A 16,485-nucleotide genomic window follows, 5' to 3' on the forward strand; every position below is an offset into this window, starting at 1 on the left:
CAAGAGTGGTTTCCAGCATTGCCAGGTCCACGTTTTTCCTGCGCAATTGGGGTATTTTTCAAGGGAGTGTGCGGGAAAAAATGGCAGCAGGTTGGCGTTTTTTGAGGCTGGAGTCTGCGGTATTACATTCACTGACCTGGCTACACTGGTGGCTTCGTCTGCAGCCGCTTGTTTGTGTTCGAATTGCGACGCACATTTGAATTGGAAGATTAAATTTGTTTGAGAAATGTGTTTGAATTGGGTATTGTTCGAATTGAAAGGCGTTCAAATCACGAGGTACCACTGTATATATATTACTTGCTCGTACAATGGAAAAATGAGGTAGATGTGTAGTTAATGCATATACAAGTCCCGAATGGGGGTTAAGATAGATTCATGGATGGGGAAAAGAGCTGGTAAATTTCTGTTTCTCCTGAGCTGCCACATATGGACCGAATGACTGACTGACCTCTTGTGGTGCCCTCACATTCAAATTTCAATTCCCGACTCCAACTCCAGAAAATTTTAAGGTTGTGGCTCTGACTCCGACTCCAATCCCCTCCCCTTTCCCCTCATCTGCAGTACAGTGGTAGGCAAATCAAACCCGCCACCACACACCACACCCAGCCGCACCACATCACATATTGAAAAGGAGTCAGACAGACATTTTTACTGACTGACACTGCCCAAAAATAGGGGACTCCAGTGCCTCCAACTCCACACCCTTGCTTACATCCTCCTGTGTCTTGACTAGATTTTCTGTCTTCTTTTGTATCTTTAATCCTCTTTCCAGGAGCAGCACTTGTACAGCATTCCTATTTTTTTGTTGACTTGTATACATGAATGACCTCTGCCAAAACCTCTTTATGATGCCCCTTAGTTGGGACAGCCTGAGATGACTTCTGAAAAAAAAAAGGGGCTTTGTAACGTCCACACTAGGCTCAGATGACCTTCTAATGACCTACACTACCCTACAATGACCTCAATTGCATCCTAAAATGACCTAACAATCTCTACAACAACCTAAAATGACCTAATGACTTTTACAGCAGCCTATGATGACCTACCAATGACCTCATATGTATCCTGAGATGACCTAACAACCTCTGCAGTAACCTAAGATGACTGAATGACCTCTACAATATCCTAAGATGACCTAATGACCTCAAACGTATCTCAACATATGACCTAACAACTCCTAAAATAGGCGGAAAAGACCTACCAACCACCACAGTAGTTTGAGATGACCTGCTAACGACCTCTACAGCAACTTGAGATGACCCGTGATCTTGTCCACATCGGGTGACCTCCCCGGGCCAATCGCAACCACTGTCAGAGAGCCACTGGGCACCTGCGTACGTCCGGCGTCCCTGATTGACACTACCAGCACACCTTGACTCTCTGCCGCCTGAGTGTGAGGGAGATGGAAGGGCTGATGAGTTGGGGGTGAAAGAGAGAGAGAGAGGGGAAGGGGGGATGGTTAATGATGAAAGAGAAAGATTATGAATGGCTGGAGAGAGAGAGAGAGAGAGAGAGAGAAAAATAAAATGAGGAATAATGCAAATAATATCAATAAAAATAAAAGGAGAGAGAGAAAAAGAAGAATAATGCAAATAATATCAATAAAAACAAGACAAGGAAGGAAAGAGAGAGAGAAATAAAACGAGGAATAATGCAAATAATATCGATAAAAACAAGAGAGAGAGAGAGAGATATTACATGCTTGTACAATGAACAGTTCTTTTACAACTTTTTCTTATAAGGATAATAATTTAAGAGACTGAAGTTAAGAATCAAAACAAGAAGTGGAAAAACAAGATGAGGAAGAACAAGAAGAAAATAGTACTAACAACACTAATAAAAAATGGGACAAAAAAATTGATAAAAGAAAAACTGTAAAAAAAAGATGAAAAAATAACAACACAAGCAAAGGGAATAAGAATATATAAAAAAAGAAAACACAGAGAATATAAACATAAATGAAAACAATAACTACATTAATAATAATAACAATAATCAATGATGAGCAAAAAAAGCTAAAAATAGACCAATAAAAACAACACCAGCAGCAGGATAAATAAGAGATCAATAAAAACATGAAAAACAAAAGCAAAATAAGATAAAAACATGAGTAAAAAACAAAAAACAAATAGTAACAATACTACTGCTAACAAGAATGATAAAGCAAGTCAAAATCAGATAAATACAAAAATAAAAACAATAATAATAGTAACAATAACACTACCACTACCTTTTTTTTCTTTTTACAGCAAAGGAGACGGCTCAAGGGCAACAAAAAGAGCATAGTAAAAAAAGAAGAGCCCGCTACTCACCGCTCCCACAACAGACAAAAAGTAAAGGCGTACAATACTACTACTACTACTACTAATGATAATAATAATAATGATAATGAACTCAAACAATAATAATGATCACTATCCTCACCGTGGCCAGGCGCTGCATCTCCTCGGCATCACTGGCCTTCAGCACCACCTTGGGCTGGCCGCTGTCCTCCCATGCCTGCAGGAGCTGTGGGCTGCGTCGCTGGGCCTGCCGGTAAGCTGCCAGCGCCCCATGACAGCACTGGGCTGCCACCTTGCCTGGGAGGGGGAGAAAAGGGGGAGGAAGAGTGAATAGAAGTCAAGTTTGTAATGTTTTGTATTTTATTGTATGGTGTCTTGAACTTATCCAAATTTTTAGTATTGTGTGAAGAGGTCAGTAGTGTGTGTGCATGTGTGTGAGCATTGTCTCTCAGCAAATTAGATTATTAAGTGATATGCAGAGAGAGAGAGAGAGAGAGAGAGAGAGAGAGAGAGAGAGAGAGAGAGAGAGAGAGAGAGAAACACATATAGAGGAACACAAACAAACATATGCAGAGAGAGAGAGAGAGAGAGAGAGAAACACATTTAGGAAAACAAACAAACATATGCAGAGAGAGAGAGAGGCAGATTGATAAAGTGAGAGAAATACCCAAAGAAATTATAATAAATGAATAAATAAAAAAAACAATCACATTCCAGCACAAAACAAACAAACCAAAAAAAAGAACTAAATGTAGAGAGTAAGACAAAGAAACATAAAATAAATGAATAAAAAAGCATAACACATACAAAAGTAAAAAGAAAAAAAAAAAATGGTATTGGAAAATAATAATACGCAATAACAAACCAAGCCAAACACCCACTCACCTCGGCCCATCTTTAGGTCCGCCTGCACCACAATGGCCATCTTGGTGGGGCCCAGCGTGGCCAGTGTCGCCAGTCTCCTCACTGGCCCCACTAGCCTCTGGCCCAGCAGTAGACCGGCCACCACTGAGGAGCCAGCTAGGGCCACAGTGCCTGCTGCCGGCCACCATAGCAGGCAGAGTCTTGGGGTGTGGCCATTTAGGAGCTGCGGGGAGGGGGAAGAGGGGAAGGGGGTGTTTGGTGAGTGACTGTGGAGGAATAGGTAAAGAGGAGGAGGTAAAATGGAAGGGGGTGGAGGAGGAGGTAAAGTGGAGAGGGAGCTTATGTGTCTGTGAAGGGAGAAGAAAAGAAGAAAGAAGCAAGGTGTGTGTGTGTGGGGGGAGGAGGAGAAGGGGGGAGGGGGAAAAGGAGAATATATGTGTTTGTGTGGTTCTGTTGATCCGTTTCTATTTTAGTGCATCATTCCATCCTCGTAATACAACTTTCTATGTTCTAAAGTCTTAACTAATAACAAAAACAAGAAATACAAGAGTCATCCAGCTTAAATGCAATGTTTCCAATGCTATGAACCTTTCAAGCTATTAATATCTGGTAACATAACTAATTTTCCTCCCTAAAACAAGATCTGAAAGTCACACAGCTCAAACAAAACACTTCCAATACTACAGATAATTCCGTCTATTAACTTATTCAACAGGAAATTAAACAGCACGTGAATCATGCTCCCTCGGGTATCAAGTTGTCATAAGATACACAAAGACGCAATGCCAGTTTCCACACAGTTGCCACTTTAGTCTTCAAGAAGTTCAAGAGTCATGTGGATTTTGGAACAGTTATCACTCAGTTTGCATCAGACAGACAAGCATTTCTGACAGTTGTTCATCAATGTAAAGAATGGTCTCTGAGTGTTATGTTTCAATTTTTTTGGTATTTCTCTTTTTGGAAATCATTACACACTCAACAGTCAGTGAAGTTAGACAAATAAATATTCAGCCATTCTTCTTCAACAAGTGGAATGAACATCTGTGATTGTATATTTGATTTGGTTTCTTAATTGTATTTCTTCATGTGGAACTTACTACACACTCAACAGTCAGTGGAGTTAGACAGCAGAGGAAAGTTTTTAAATAATAATTCTTCTTCACAGAATGGAATAAATTTGTTTCGGTTCCTTATTTACATTTTCTTTCATTGAACTTTTCACACACTTGACAGCAAAAACAGCAGAAGGGAGAGTGGTATGAATGCTTGCCCTTCCCCCTGTGCGTGTAGTCTGATGAAATGGACTGAGTCACTGAGCCGCACAGTCTTATTTTGCCTCTTTATTGGTATTTCTTCTTGTTGAACTCTGTGATGCACTGTTGGAAGTCCTTCACTTGCTCCTGACACTTGCGCCAGTCCTTGTTGTCAGCCATGCAGAACTGGAAGGGGCAGGTGCATCAGACAATCTCTTGTGTTACTGGTACTATATATAGGATTAATAATTCTTGAAACTGGAATACACAACCACTCCCACAGTCCAACACAGTGGGGTCATAAGCTCCCAAACCAAATATGAAAGAGTGAAAATTTGTTGTATAGTGTCTGGTGTTCATATTGACACTAAGAAATATGAGAAGACATACAGGAAATTTCCTTAGTATCTGATGCCTAGTAGAAAACCTGAGCTTTAAGTAGCGTACAGTTTGGGTATGGTGCTTATAATGACACTGTGATGGACTATGGAGTTTCTGGAGCTGGCCCAGTCCACAAACCATCAATGCTGACATTCACTCCACACACATCACACCATATTCCTGACCCCTTCATTGGCATCCTCTTTCATCTCTCATCTCCCCAATGGACATATTTCCGGTTCTGGGAAGAGCCTAGAAATGTATTGTGCCACGTACCAATGATGACTTGGTGCACATAATATTACGTCCTATAAATCGCTAGTTTACTGGATGTTGGAGAGATATCTCAAATTCTTTTCATCTCACGGGGAGAAGCCACCATTAGCTCGTGACGTCATCAGGCTGAAGCGGAGTACAGCAGACGACAGTACCAGTGTTGTGTTCATTGTTTTTTTTTATTAGCTATGGCCACTCCACCTCCAAACTGCGCCCAACTGGTATGTTATAGGTGCTTACTGAACACATTGAGTGTGTTGAAAATGTGTTATATTATTAAAATGGGAGTGAAATCAACCGATTCGCCTCTGCTCTGTAGAAAATAGTTGAGTTCACGATTAAAAGTTAGTCCGAGGGGGAACTAAAAAGGATAATCAAGGTTGAATTTATATTAGTATTATGGAAACTTACCTAGCCTAACCTTGAGAAAACAATGGCTCTGGAGCGTCAGAGAGAGAGAATCAATGCCTGAAGATGAATAAGAAGAAAACGAATACAGACCAATATTTTATGATCAGAGGACATGACAGTAGAGAGAATAGCTGAGTTCCTGTTGAAAAGTTAGTCCAAGGGGAAACTAAAGAAAATTACTGCAGCACATACAGAAATATCTTACGTGGAGTACTTTTGTCCATATATATATATATATATATATATATATATATATATATATATATATATATATATATATATATATATATATATATATATATATATAAAATATATACACACACACACTCTTGCACATTGGCACGAATCACCAACGACTGCGGATTATATCTCCAGGCAATGCTAGCCACTAGAAACATACACCACAACACGAAATCTCGGAGTAACACAAGGTTGGCGGTCTGCCGACTGCATTGTGACGTCACGATCAATCAGCACCCGTTTCCAGGTCACATGATTTTTCAACTTTAATCCATATTTTGTACCACATTTACTATTTTACATGAAGAAAAAATAGTACCATAGCTGAATTTGGGGCCTAATTTAGGTAAATTTGTAGCACTTCACCAGTCTCGCATTTCCGAACGAAACTAGTTTTTTTCGGTAGTTTTCGGCCTGTTTTGAATGAATATGCGTGTCATTTCTATCGCAAATCACGTGTTTTTTTACCCTTCCAACAGAGACTAATGATTTGCGATAAAATTTAGAGCACATTCATTCAAAACAGACAAAATCTACCAGAAAAAATAGTTTCGTCCACACAGGTGCATTAAACTAAACATAACCCTAACCTAACCTAACCTAACCTAAAACAACCACAACCTAACCAACTAACATAACCTAAAACTAACCTAACCTAACCTAAAACTAACCTAACCTAAACACTAACCTAACCTAAAACTAACCTAACCTAACACTAACCTAACCTAAAACTAACCTAACCTAACGGTTACACGAACAAACACAAGGCTGGGGCTGGGAGGCGGCGGTGGGTCGGCGGGCAGTAACCCATCAACCATCAGAGCGGTCGTGTGTCACGTCCTGGCCTTGACCGCCCACCCACCCACCCACCGTTATAAATGATTTACGAGGGGTGTTTATGGGGATGAATTTACTCAGAATGCGGAGCTCTTTCTAATGGTCAGGGTAAGAAAAGCCATCTCTAGACTGGTGTACTCCTACAATAATACCCTAATTTATCCATACAGACAGAATTTGAAATAAAGATGTTGACTGATAACATGTCCATAGTCTCAACAAAATACCATCTCTTCAACTCTGTGTGTATGGAGAAAATTTCTTATACAACTCTCCGAGTTATTAAACAGTAACCTAATGCCATAAGATCAAGACAGTGGCGGAACCTGTACAGGTGCCATGCGCATTAAGATCCAGTCCAGATTACTGCGGGTCCACTACATGAGCTTTCTTGAAACAACTTAGAATAGACAAGATAAGGTGTTCTGTAATTCCCGCCGGAGTGCTGGGCCTCGTCAGCCTCCGCGCCCTGCAGCAGCCCGCCACGCACTCACCTGGACGGCGTAGTGCTTCTCGAGGCAGCCCGTCTTGGATATCATGGCCTCCACGGGGTCCTCCTCGTCCTCGTCCTCGGCAGGGGCCGCACGCTGCCGCCGGTGCGGGTCGCTGCTCATGTTTGTTTACCTGTGACGCAATAAGCAGCGACCGCGGGGATATGATATTATTTAGTCGTTCAAAGACGTATTGAATTTACCGTACACCAGTAGACAATATATAATGGGATTCGCAAATGTTATGAAAAACGTGTATATACCTACTGCAAATTACATTATGTATTGTATGGTGGTCGGTATGGCATAATGCTCCCTTCTCCTATGTTGGATACTTTTGCAACAATAAACCATCGATAAACCAATCAATCAAACAAGCCAGGATCCGAGGGAATAAACTTATATGCAACCCCCTTGAATAAGAAGTACATTCTTTAACACCGAAAGGGACGGAATGGGTGAATTAAGGCAAGGGTATAAATACAATACAGAAATGAATCAACATTTCTAAGGAAGAAATAAGAAAGAAAAAGAAATAGGGGGTGAAAGGAATGGAAATTATTTATACCCGCGATACTTCGATCAGTGGCGCGCGGCGTGGTGTGTTATTTTGTTTGTGTTGCTTTCCCTCCTCTACGAACACAGTGTTGCTGGGCGACACGCATGCAACGCTCGGAGGGTTACGTAGCTGTGCACTGAGGCCCAGAGTGTCAGGACGCCCTACTGACAGGTAAGCTAACCCAAAATTCACTGATCTCTCTAATAAATCTGGATCTTCTTTTGACCTGTGACGCTTTGTATCGCTTCTTATTGTAAAGCCCCGTTCACACTGTGCCGACTCTGGGCCACGACAACCCACGACTCTTGCGTACGTGAGGTTTTGGGTGTTGATGTGAAAGCCTGAAAGGGTCGGGCATGTCTTGAAAGAGGTCCTGAGATTTTTGCCGAATGCTGCGCCGACGTCGTGACGGGAGTCTGGAGTCGTGAGGGTTAGCACGACATGCTGGCAACGGTTTATGGTCTTAATGCCCCACTGCCCGAATGCACCACTGCCTAAATGCACCAACCTTGGCCTGAATGCACCACCATATAGGTTCCAATGCCACAGGCCTAGTCCTAATGCACCACTCCAAGCCTGAATGCACCGATCTAAGGCCAGTTAATATTTTACATTTTAGCTCCTATAACTACTTGTTTACCAATGGATTAGGAACTGTTTATAAACAGCTCGTTTCCACAATCTCAACTCACACAATAGGCCTAACTGCCTGTTTACTGGTAGTGTGTATACCAGTAGTTTAAGAACTTTCGACAGTATCAACACAATACCTTCAGTCAGTTACAATTCTGGGAGTACAGAGAAGACATTTCCAAGCCTTCAAGCCATTTACAATGAATACCTTTCTATGTGTAGTGTGTGAAGGAGACGTAAGACCACGCCAGGAAGCCATGCAATGTGATAGCTGCAATGGTTGGCAGCACAGAACTTGCAACTCTGGTGTGTAAAATGGCATTTTTTTAAAATGGTATAGTTAAGAGGGTAAAAAAGTGTTTTTGATAAAGCTGCCCATATTTACTGCCAAAAACATGCTTTGAGAACTTCAAACTATGTGTTTGAAGAGTATGACTGTGTGTGTGGAGGGTACAAAGGGTCATGACAGGTGTGTGGAAGATAGTCATATAATAGGTGTGTGGAGGGTATAGAGGGTCATGACAGGTGTGTGGAGGGTATAGGGGTGTGTGGAGGGTATAGAGGTCATGACAGGTGTGTGGAGGGTATAGAGGGTCATGACAGGTGTGTGGAGTGTGTGGAGGGGGGTCATGACAGGTGTGTGGAGGTATAGAGGTCATGACGGTATAGAGGGTCATGACAGGTGTGTGGAGGTACAGAGGGGTCATGACAGGTGTGTGGAGGTACAGGGTCATGACAGGTGTGTGGAAGGTACAGAGGTCATGACAGGTGTGTGGACGGTACAGAGGGTCATGACAGGTGTGTGGAGGGTACAGAGGGTCATGACAGGTGTGTGGAGGCTACAGATGGTCATGACAGGGGTGTGGAGGTATAGAGGTCATGACAGGTGTGTGGGTCATGACAGGTGTGTGGAGGTACAGAGGTCATGACAGGTGTGTGGAGGGGTATAGAGGGTCATGACAGGTGTGTGGAGGGTAGAGGGGTCATGAGTGTGGAGGGTACAGAGGGTCATGTGACAGGTGTGTGGAAGGTATAGAGGGGTCATGACAGGTGTGTGGAGTGGAGGGTACAGAGGGTCATGACAGGTGTGTGGGTGTACAGAGGGTCATGGCAGGAGTGTGTAAGGTACAGATGGTCATGACAGGTGTGTGGAAGGTACAGAGGGTCATGACAGGTGTGTGGAAGGTACAGAGGGTCATGACGTGTGTGGAAGGTACAGAGGGTCATGACAGGTGTGTGGAAGGTACAGAGGGTCATGACAGGTGTGGAAGGTACAGAGGGTCATGACAAGTGTGTGTGGAAGGTACAGAGGGTCATGACAGTTGTGTGGAGGTACAGATGATCATGACAGGTGTGTGGAAAGGTACAGAGGGTCATGACAGGTGTGTGTGAAAGGTACAGAGGGGTTATGACAGGTGTGTGAAAGGTACAGAGGGTCATGACAGGTGTGTGGAAGGTACAGAGGGGACTCATTACAGGTTTGTGCAAGGTGTTTTACCCCTTTTGACTACCTACTAATAAATACACTTTATGACGAGACAAAGTTGCTTCCTCTTCAAGTAAGGCTGATCAAACAGAAAAAAATATGTAGGATCCAGAATAAGAAAACCAACTCTAAGCAGCAAAAGCTTCAGCAACTGTGGACAAATTATGAAAACCATGACATTATTACTTCCGAGTACCTGAGGAAATGCAGCAAATTAGCAGACCATGCAGAAGATTAAGTATCCTACTGTGCTCCAGATTTTTGTAATTATCATTGTTCCTTAAGAACCTCACTTGACTGACAGTATTCAAACTTGGATATGATGGTTGTACTTTTAACCCGGTAGCAGCGACAGGCCAAATTTGTGGCTTTACCGTGTACCAACGATGGGCTAAATTTCTGCCATGCATAAACTGATCACATATGCGTTGATATATATATTATGAAATGGTTTGCGTGAGTGATGATTCTTTCTCATTATTTTGCTTAGAGACTTTAATCCTAACCTAAAGTAACCCTAACCAACCTAACCTAACCTAACCTAACTAACAAAACATGACCCACAGCTACCGGGTTAAACTGTGAAACAGAACGGTGCAATATTTTTAAAATACAGGACCATAGTAATAAAGAATAATATAATAGACTTGCTGTGGCAGTGCTTCCTATTTATTTACTACTTTCTGGTAACTTACATTTTATTTGAACTTTTTATCAATGATCTTCCCGATACCATAACAGTTGGTGAATTTCAATAACTGATAGTGTATGATGATCATACTTTTTAATTATTAACAGGGCGGTGCTGCATTTAAAATTGTAATGAAGAATAATAAAGACATGTATGATGCTTGTATTAATTTTCATACATAAGCAGTAACTAACACTGTGGTGAGCAGAGCTTCCATTTATTACTACATTCGGACTAGAAAGTTTGGTGCATTCAGACTGGCAGGTGATGCATTCGGTCTGGTGCATTCAGACTAGGCAGGTGATGCGTCGGTCTGGTGCATTTGTTCAGACTAGGCAGGTGATACAAGATTAAGTATCTACTGTGCTCCAGATTTTTGTAATTATCATTGTTCCTTAAAATTTACTCCTTGACTGACAGTATTCAAACTTTGGATATGATGGTTGCACCCAACGGTAGCAGCGACAGGTAAATTTGGCAAGCTTTGCAGGTGTACCAACGATGGCTAGAATTTCTGCCATTATAAACTGATCCACATATGCGTTGATATATATATTATGAAATGGTTTGCGTGATGATGATTCTTTCTCATTATTTGCTTAGAGGGCCTTTAATCACAACCTAAAAGTAACCTAACAACCTAACCTAACCTAACTTCTTCTTCAAACATGACCCACATGACTTCCCCGGGTTAAACTGTGAAACAGGGCAGTGCAATATTTAAAATACAGGACCATAGTAATAAGAATAATAATATAATAGACTTGCTGTGTGATGCTTCTATTTATTGCTACTTTCTGGTAACTTACATTTTATTTGAACTTTTTATCAATGATCTACGATACCATAACAGTTGGTGAACAATAACTGATGAGTATGATGATCTTACTTTTTTAATTGTGTAACAGGGCAGTGCTGCATTTTAAAAATTGTAATGAAGAATAATAAGACTTGCTGTATGATACTTGTATTAATTTAATACACTCTTGGTAACTTCTAACACTGTGGTGAAGCAGAGACTTCCAACATTACCACATTCGGACTGAAAGTTTGGTGCATTCAGACTGGAAGGCAGGTGATGCATTCGGTCTGGTGCATTCGAAGACTAGGCAGGTGAATGCATTCGGTCTGGTGCATTCAGACTGGGCAGGCAGGCCACATTCGGTCTGGTGCATTCAGACTGAAGTTAGTGCATTCAGACTACAAAGTTGGTGCATTCAGACTACAACAGTTGGTGCATTCAGACTACTAAGTTGGTGCATTCAGACTACTAAGTTGGTGCATTCTGACTACTAAGTTGGAGCATTCAGACTACTAAGTTGAACATTCAGACTACAAAGTTGGTGCATTCAGACTACAAAGTTGGTGCATTCAGACTAAACAGTTAGTGCATTCAGACTACAAAGTTGGTGCATTCAGACTACAAAGTTGGTGCATTCAGACTACAAAGTTGGTGCATTCAGACTACAAAGTTGGTGCATTCAGACTACAAAGTTGGTGCATTCAGACTACAAAGTTGGTGCATTCAGACTACAAAGTTGGTGCATTCAGACTAAACAGTTAGTGCATTCAGACTACAAAGTTGGTGCATTCAGACTACAAAGTTGGTGCATTCAGACTACTAAGTTGGTGCATTCAGACTACTAAGTTGGTGCATTCAGACTACTAAGTTGGTGCATTCAGACTACTAAGTTGGTGCATTCAGACTAGGCAGTTGGTGCATTCAGACTACTAAGTTGGTGCATTCAGACTACTAAGTTGGTGCATTCAGACTACTAAGTTGGTGCATTCAGACTACTAAGTTGGTGCATTCAGACTACTAAGTTGGTGCATTCAGACTACTAAGTTGGTGCATTCAGACTACAAAGTTGGTGCATTCAGACTACAAAGTTGGTGCATTCAGACTACAAAGTTGGTGCATTCAGACTACAAAGTTGGTGTATTCAGACTACAAAGTTGGTGTATTCAGACTACAAAGTTGGTGTATTCAGACTACAAAGTTGGTGTATTCAGACTACAAAGTTGGTGCATTCAGACTACAAAGTTGGTGCATTCAGACTACAAAGTTGGTGCATTCAGACTACAAAGTTGGTGTATTCAGACTACAAAGTTGGTGTATTCAGACTACAAAGTTGGTGCATTCAGACTACAAAGTTGGTGCATTCAGACTACAAAGTTGGTGCATTCAGACTACAAAGTTGGTGCATTCAGACTACAAAGTTGGTGTATTCAGACTACAAAGTTGGTGTATTCAGACTACAAAGTTGGTGCATTCAGACTACAAAGTTGGTGCATTCAGACTACAAAGTTGGTGCATTCAGACTACAAAGTTGGTGCATTCAGACTACAAAGTTGGTGCATTCAGACTACAAAGTTGGTGCATTCAGACTACAAAGTTGGTGCATTCAGACTACAAAGTTGGTGCATTCAGACTACAAAGTTGGTGTATTCAGACTGCAAAGTTGGTGCATTCAGACTGCAAAGTTGGTGCATTCAGACTACAAAGTTGGTGCATTCAGACTACAAAGTTGGTGCATTCAGACTAAACAGTTAGTGCATTCAGACTACAAAGTTGGTGCATTCAGACTACAAAGTTGGTGCATTCAGACTACAAAGTTGGTGTATTCAGACTACAAAGTTGGTGCATTCAGACTACAAAGTTGGTGCATTCAGACTACAAAGTTGGTGCATTCAGACTACAAAGTTGGTGCATTCAGACTGCAAAGTTGGTGCATTCAGACTACAAAGTTGGTGCATTCAGACTACAAAGTTGGTGCATTCAGACTACAAAGTTGGTGCATTCAGACTACAAAGTTGGTGCATTCAGACTACAAAGTTGGTGCATTCAGACTACAAAGTTGGTGCATTCAGACTACAAAGTTGGTGCATTCAGACTACAAAGTTGGTGCATTCAGACTACAAAGTTGGTGCATTCAGACTACAAAGTTGGTGCATTCAGACTACAAAGTTGGTGCATTCAGACTACAAAGTTGGTGCATTCAGACTACAAAGTTGGTGCATTCAGACTACAAAGTTGGTGCATTCAGACTACAAAGTTGGTGCATTCAGACTACAAAGTTGGTGCATTCAGACTACAAAGTTGGTGCATTCAGACTACAAAGTTGGTGTATTCAGACTACAAAGTTGGTGCATTCAGACTACAAAGTTGGTGCATTCAGACTACAAAGTTGGTGCATTCAGACTACAAAGTTGGTGCATTCAGACTACAAAGTTGGTGCATTCAGACTACAAAGTTGGTGCATTCAGACTACAAAGTTGGTGCATTCAGACTACAAAGTTGGTGCATTCAGACTACAAAGTTGGTGTATTCAGACTACAAAGTTGGTGTATTCAGACTACAAAGTTGGTGTATTCAGACTACAAAGTTGGTGCATTCAGACTACAAAGTTGGTGCATTCAGACTACAAAGTTGGTGTATTCAGACTACAAAGTTGGTGTATTCAGACTACAAAGTTGGTGCATTCAGACTACAAAGTTGGTGCATTCAGACTACAAAGTTGGTGCATTCAGACTACAAAGTTGGTGTATTCAGACTACAAAGTTGGTGTATTCAGACTACAAAGTTGGTGTATTCAGACTACAAAGTTGGTGCATTCAGACTACAAAGTTGGTGTATTCAGACTACAAAGTTGGTGTATTCAGACTACAAAGTTGGTGCATTCAGACTACAAAGTTGGTGTATTCAGACTACAAAGTTGGTGCATTCAGACTTCAAAGTTGGTGTATTCAGACTACAAAGTTGGTGCATTCAGACTACAAAGTTGGTGGATTCAGACTCCAAAGTTGGTGCATTCAGACTACAAAGTTGGTGCATTCAGACTACAAAGTTGGTGCATTCAGACTACAAAGTTGGTGCATTCAGACTACAAAGTTGGTGCATTCAGACTAGGCTGGGGGTGCATTCGGTCTGGTGCATTCAGGAGATGGTGCATTACATTTACATCCAACTACCCTGGCAACTAGTTGGCCGAATGTCCCAAACAGTCGGCAAGACACCAAGACCCCAATAACCCCCCCCCCCCCCCTTCTTGGGACGTACGAACCAACTTGGCAAATGCAGAAGTCGCTGGGTTGTCGTGGCCCAGAGTCGGCATAGTGCGAACGACAAGAGTCTGGACCAACCGTCGCTTCCGGTTAAGGTCTGAGGGAGGTCGGGGGCAGTCGTCAACAATCTTGGCTTGTCTTGAAACAGTCGTGACGACTGTCGGGGCCATTTTTCTATTTTTTACTGCTTCCTGTCGGCACAGTCGTCTGTGTCGACTACTTAAGAATGATGAGGGACTGTCGTGACGACAGTCTTTCGTGACGACTGTCGGCTCAGAAATATTGGCTAACACTGCCGCTATCAAGAAATTTATATTTTTATTTTGCAATCACAAGCACAATAACTTCTGGGCATGGTTACGTTTCGCTGGCACAAACTTGGGAGCCGCACAGTATGCACGCACGCACTTCTTTTGTCTCGATCTCTCTTGTGTTGAATGACACAACTAAGGTTGTCACCCTGAGGTCAGAAAAATGTGGAATGCAACATCTCACTCTCCAATACTGAATGGATCCATATTTAAAGGAACGGGTGGCAACCCTAACATTTCTCGAGCATGCAATGAGTGACAGCCGCAGCACGCTGCTGGTTGAGGCAAGAGGGAGGGGGGGAGGGACGTTACGTTACGTATTTTACACGTATTTTAGGACGAACCTTTGAGAAATTTTATGGGCTGGTTTTGTGATTAACCGAAAAATGCGCTCACTACAATTTTAAGATACTGAATTTATTACTTTCACTGCACATATTTTTTTCCCCAGCAACATGCTAAGAAAATTTTTGTGTGAGGTATTAATTTCACTGCTTCTTCCATATAGTCCTAACACGGTACTTATTCCTCCGTCTTCCTCCTCCAATCTGCTATGCCACTCCTCTTCCCCAATGATCTCCACCATAGATGCCAATAGCCTTTGCCTCTCCTTTTCATACCTGTCGCAGGCCACTATCAGGTGCTCTATTATTTCTTTTTCCCCTATACACAAGCTGCAGTTTTGGTCCTGCTCTTCTCTACTTCTCCCCTTTACTTCTAGAGTTCCAGTCCTTGCCTTGAACAGCAGCTTACTCCCCAAGTTTCCCCGGTACCAGTTCTCTCTTTCAGGCTTTTGTTTTCTCTTGTACCATTAATTTTTAAAGTCGACTTTTCTGCTGCTCCTGCTTGCCATTTTTCCAGGCCATTGGTGGCAATGGATTTCTTGATGTCCTTAACCCTCATTCTATTCCACTCATTTTCAAGATTTTCTCTCCTCTTCCATCTAGCTATTTCTTTTTTCCATGAGGATGTTAATTGTTCTGTCCTCTTATTACCTTTTTTACCCATCTCTCTTCACTTAGTCCTTCAATTTTCTTCATGAACCCCATCTTGCCCTTTATAATTCTCTCCTTAAATGTACTCCATCCCATTACTCCCCTTAAGGCCTCGACGGCTGTGCATCTAGGAGCACCCAGTCCCTATCTGCCCATGGTGTTCTGCACCTTTTCTAGTCTTGCCAGGTCTCCTTCCCTGTACTCAGTTATTTCTGACCCGTACAGGCAGTATGGCACCGCTATCCCCTTCCACATACTCCTGCCTACCTCGTATTTATTAATAGTCCTGCTGCCTGCGTTCATGATCATGCCCACCATCCTCCTGGCTTTTCCTTCGTTTATTTTCCTTTGTTTCTCTCCTCCTACTCCTTCTTTGCTGACTGCCAATCCCATGTATGTCTACTTCTCCACTTCCTCTATTATGATGTTTCCCAGGACCCACTGGCTATTGGCATTGTTGGTAAATTCTATGGCCTTACATTTCCTGGCACTGAATTTCATCTTCCACTCCCTCCCATACTCGTTGGTAATCCTCAGTAGCTCTGCCTTGTCTTCTGCCATGAGTACAATGTCATCTGCCTACGCTAAGCACCAAGTTTTCTGTTTCTTACTTCTACTCCTTTTCTGATTTTCTGATTTTCACAAGGAGTTCTTCTAAATAAAAGTTAAACAATGTGAGCGACATCACACATCCCTGTCTCACTCCAACG

The 16,485-nt window shown here is 41.9% G+C and overlaps 1 protein-coding gene across 1 annotated transcript; it reads right to left on the minus strand.

Moving 5' to 3' along the window:
- Nucleotides 1-889: 889 nt before the first annotated feature.
- On the minus strand, nucleotides 890-7,158 carry LOC126989776 (peptidyl-tRNA hydrolase 2, mitochondrial-like). Its single transcript, XM_050848383.1, has 4 exons — nucleotides 7,039-7,158; nucleotides 3,168-3,369; nucleotides 2,425-2,579; nucleotides 890-1,387 (listed from the first exon to the last, which is right to left on the minus strand). Exons 1-4 carry the CDS (start codon nucleotides 7,156-7,158, stop codon nucleotides 1,241-1,243), a joined length of 624 nt encoding a protein of 207 aa, XP_050704340.1. The 3' UTR covers nucleotides 890-1,240.
- Nucleotides 7,159-16,485: the final 9,327 nt, after the last annotated feature.

This window comes from Eriocheir sinensis, unplaced genomic scaffold (genome assembly GCF_024679095.1).
Source record: "Eriocheir sinensis breed Jianghai 21 unplaced genomic scaffold, ASM2467909v1 Scaffold1295, whole genome shotgun sequence".
Lineage (NCBI taxonomy): Eukaryota > Metazoa > Arthropoda > Malacostraca > Decapoda > Varunidae > Eriocheir > Eriocheir sinensis.

Bases quoted from the DNA above. Each gene is read 5' to 3' on its own strand.
- LOC126989776 (XM_050848383.1), bottom strand. From the start codon at position 7,158: ATGAGCAGCGACCCGCACCGGCGGCAGCGTGCGGCCCCTGCCGAGGAC. The intron at 3,370-7,038 runs GTGAGTGCGTGG...CCCTCCCCGCAG, and splicing joins AGAAGCACTACGCCGTCCAG to CTCCTAAATGGCCACACCCC. The intron at 1,388-2,424 runs GTGAGGATAGTG...CCTCACACTCAG, and splicing joins AGATGCAGCGCCTGGCCACG to GCGGCAGAGAGTCAAGGTGT.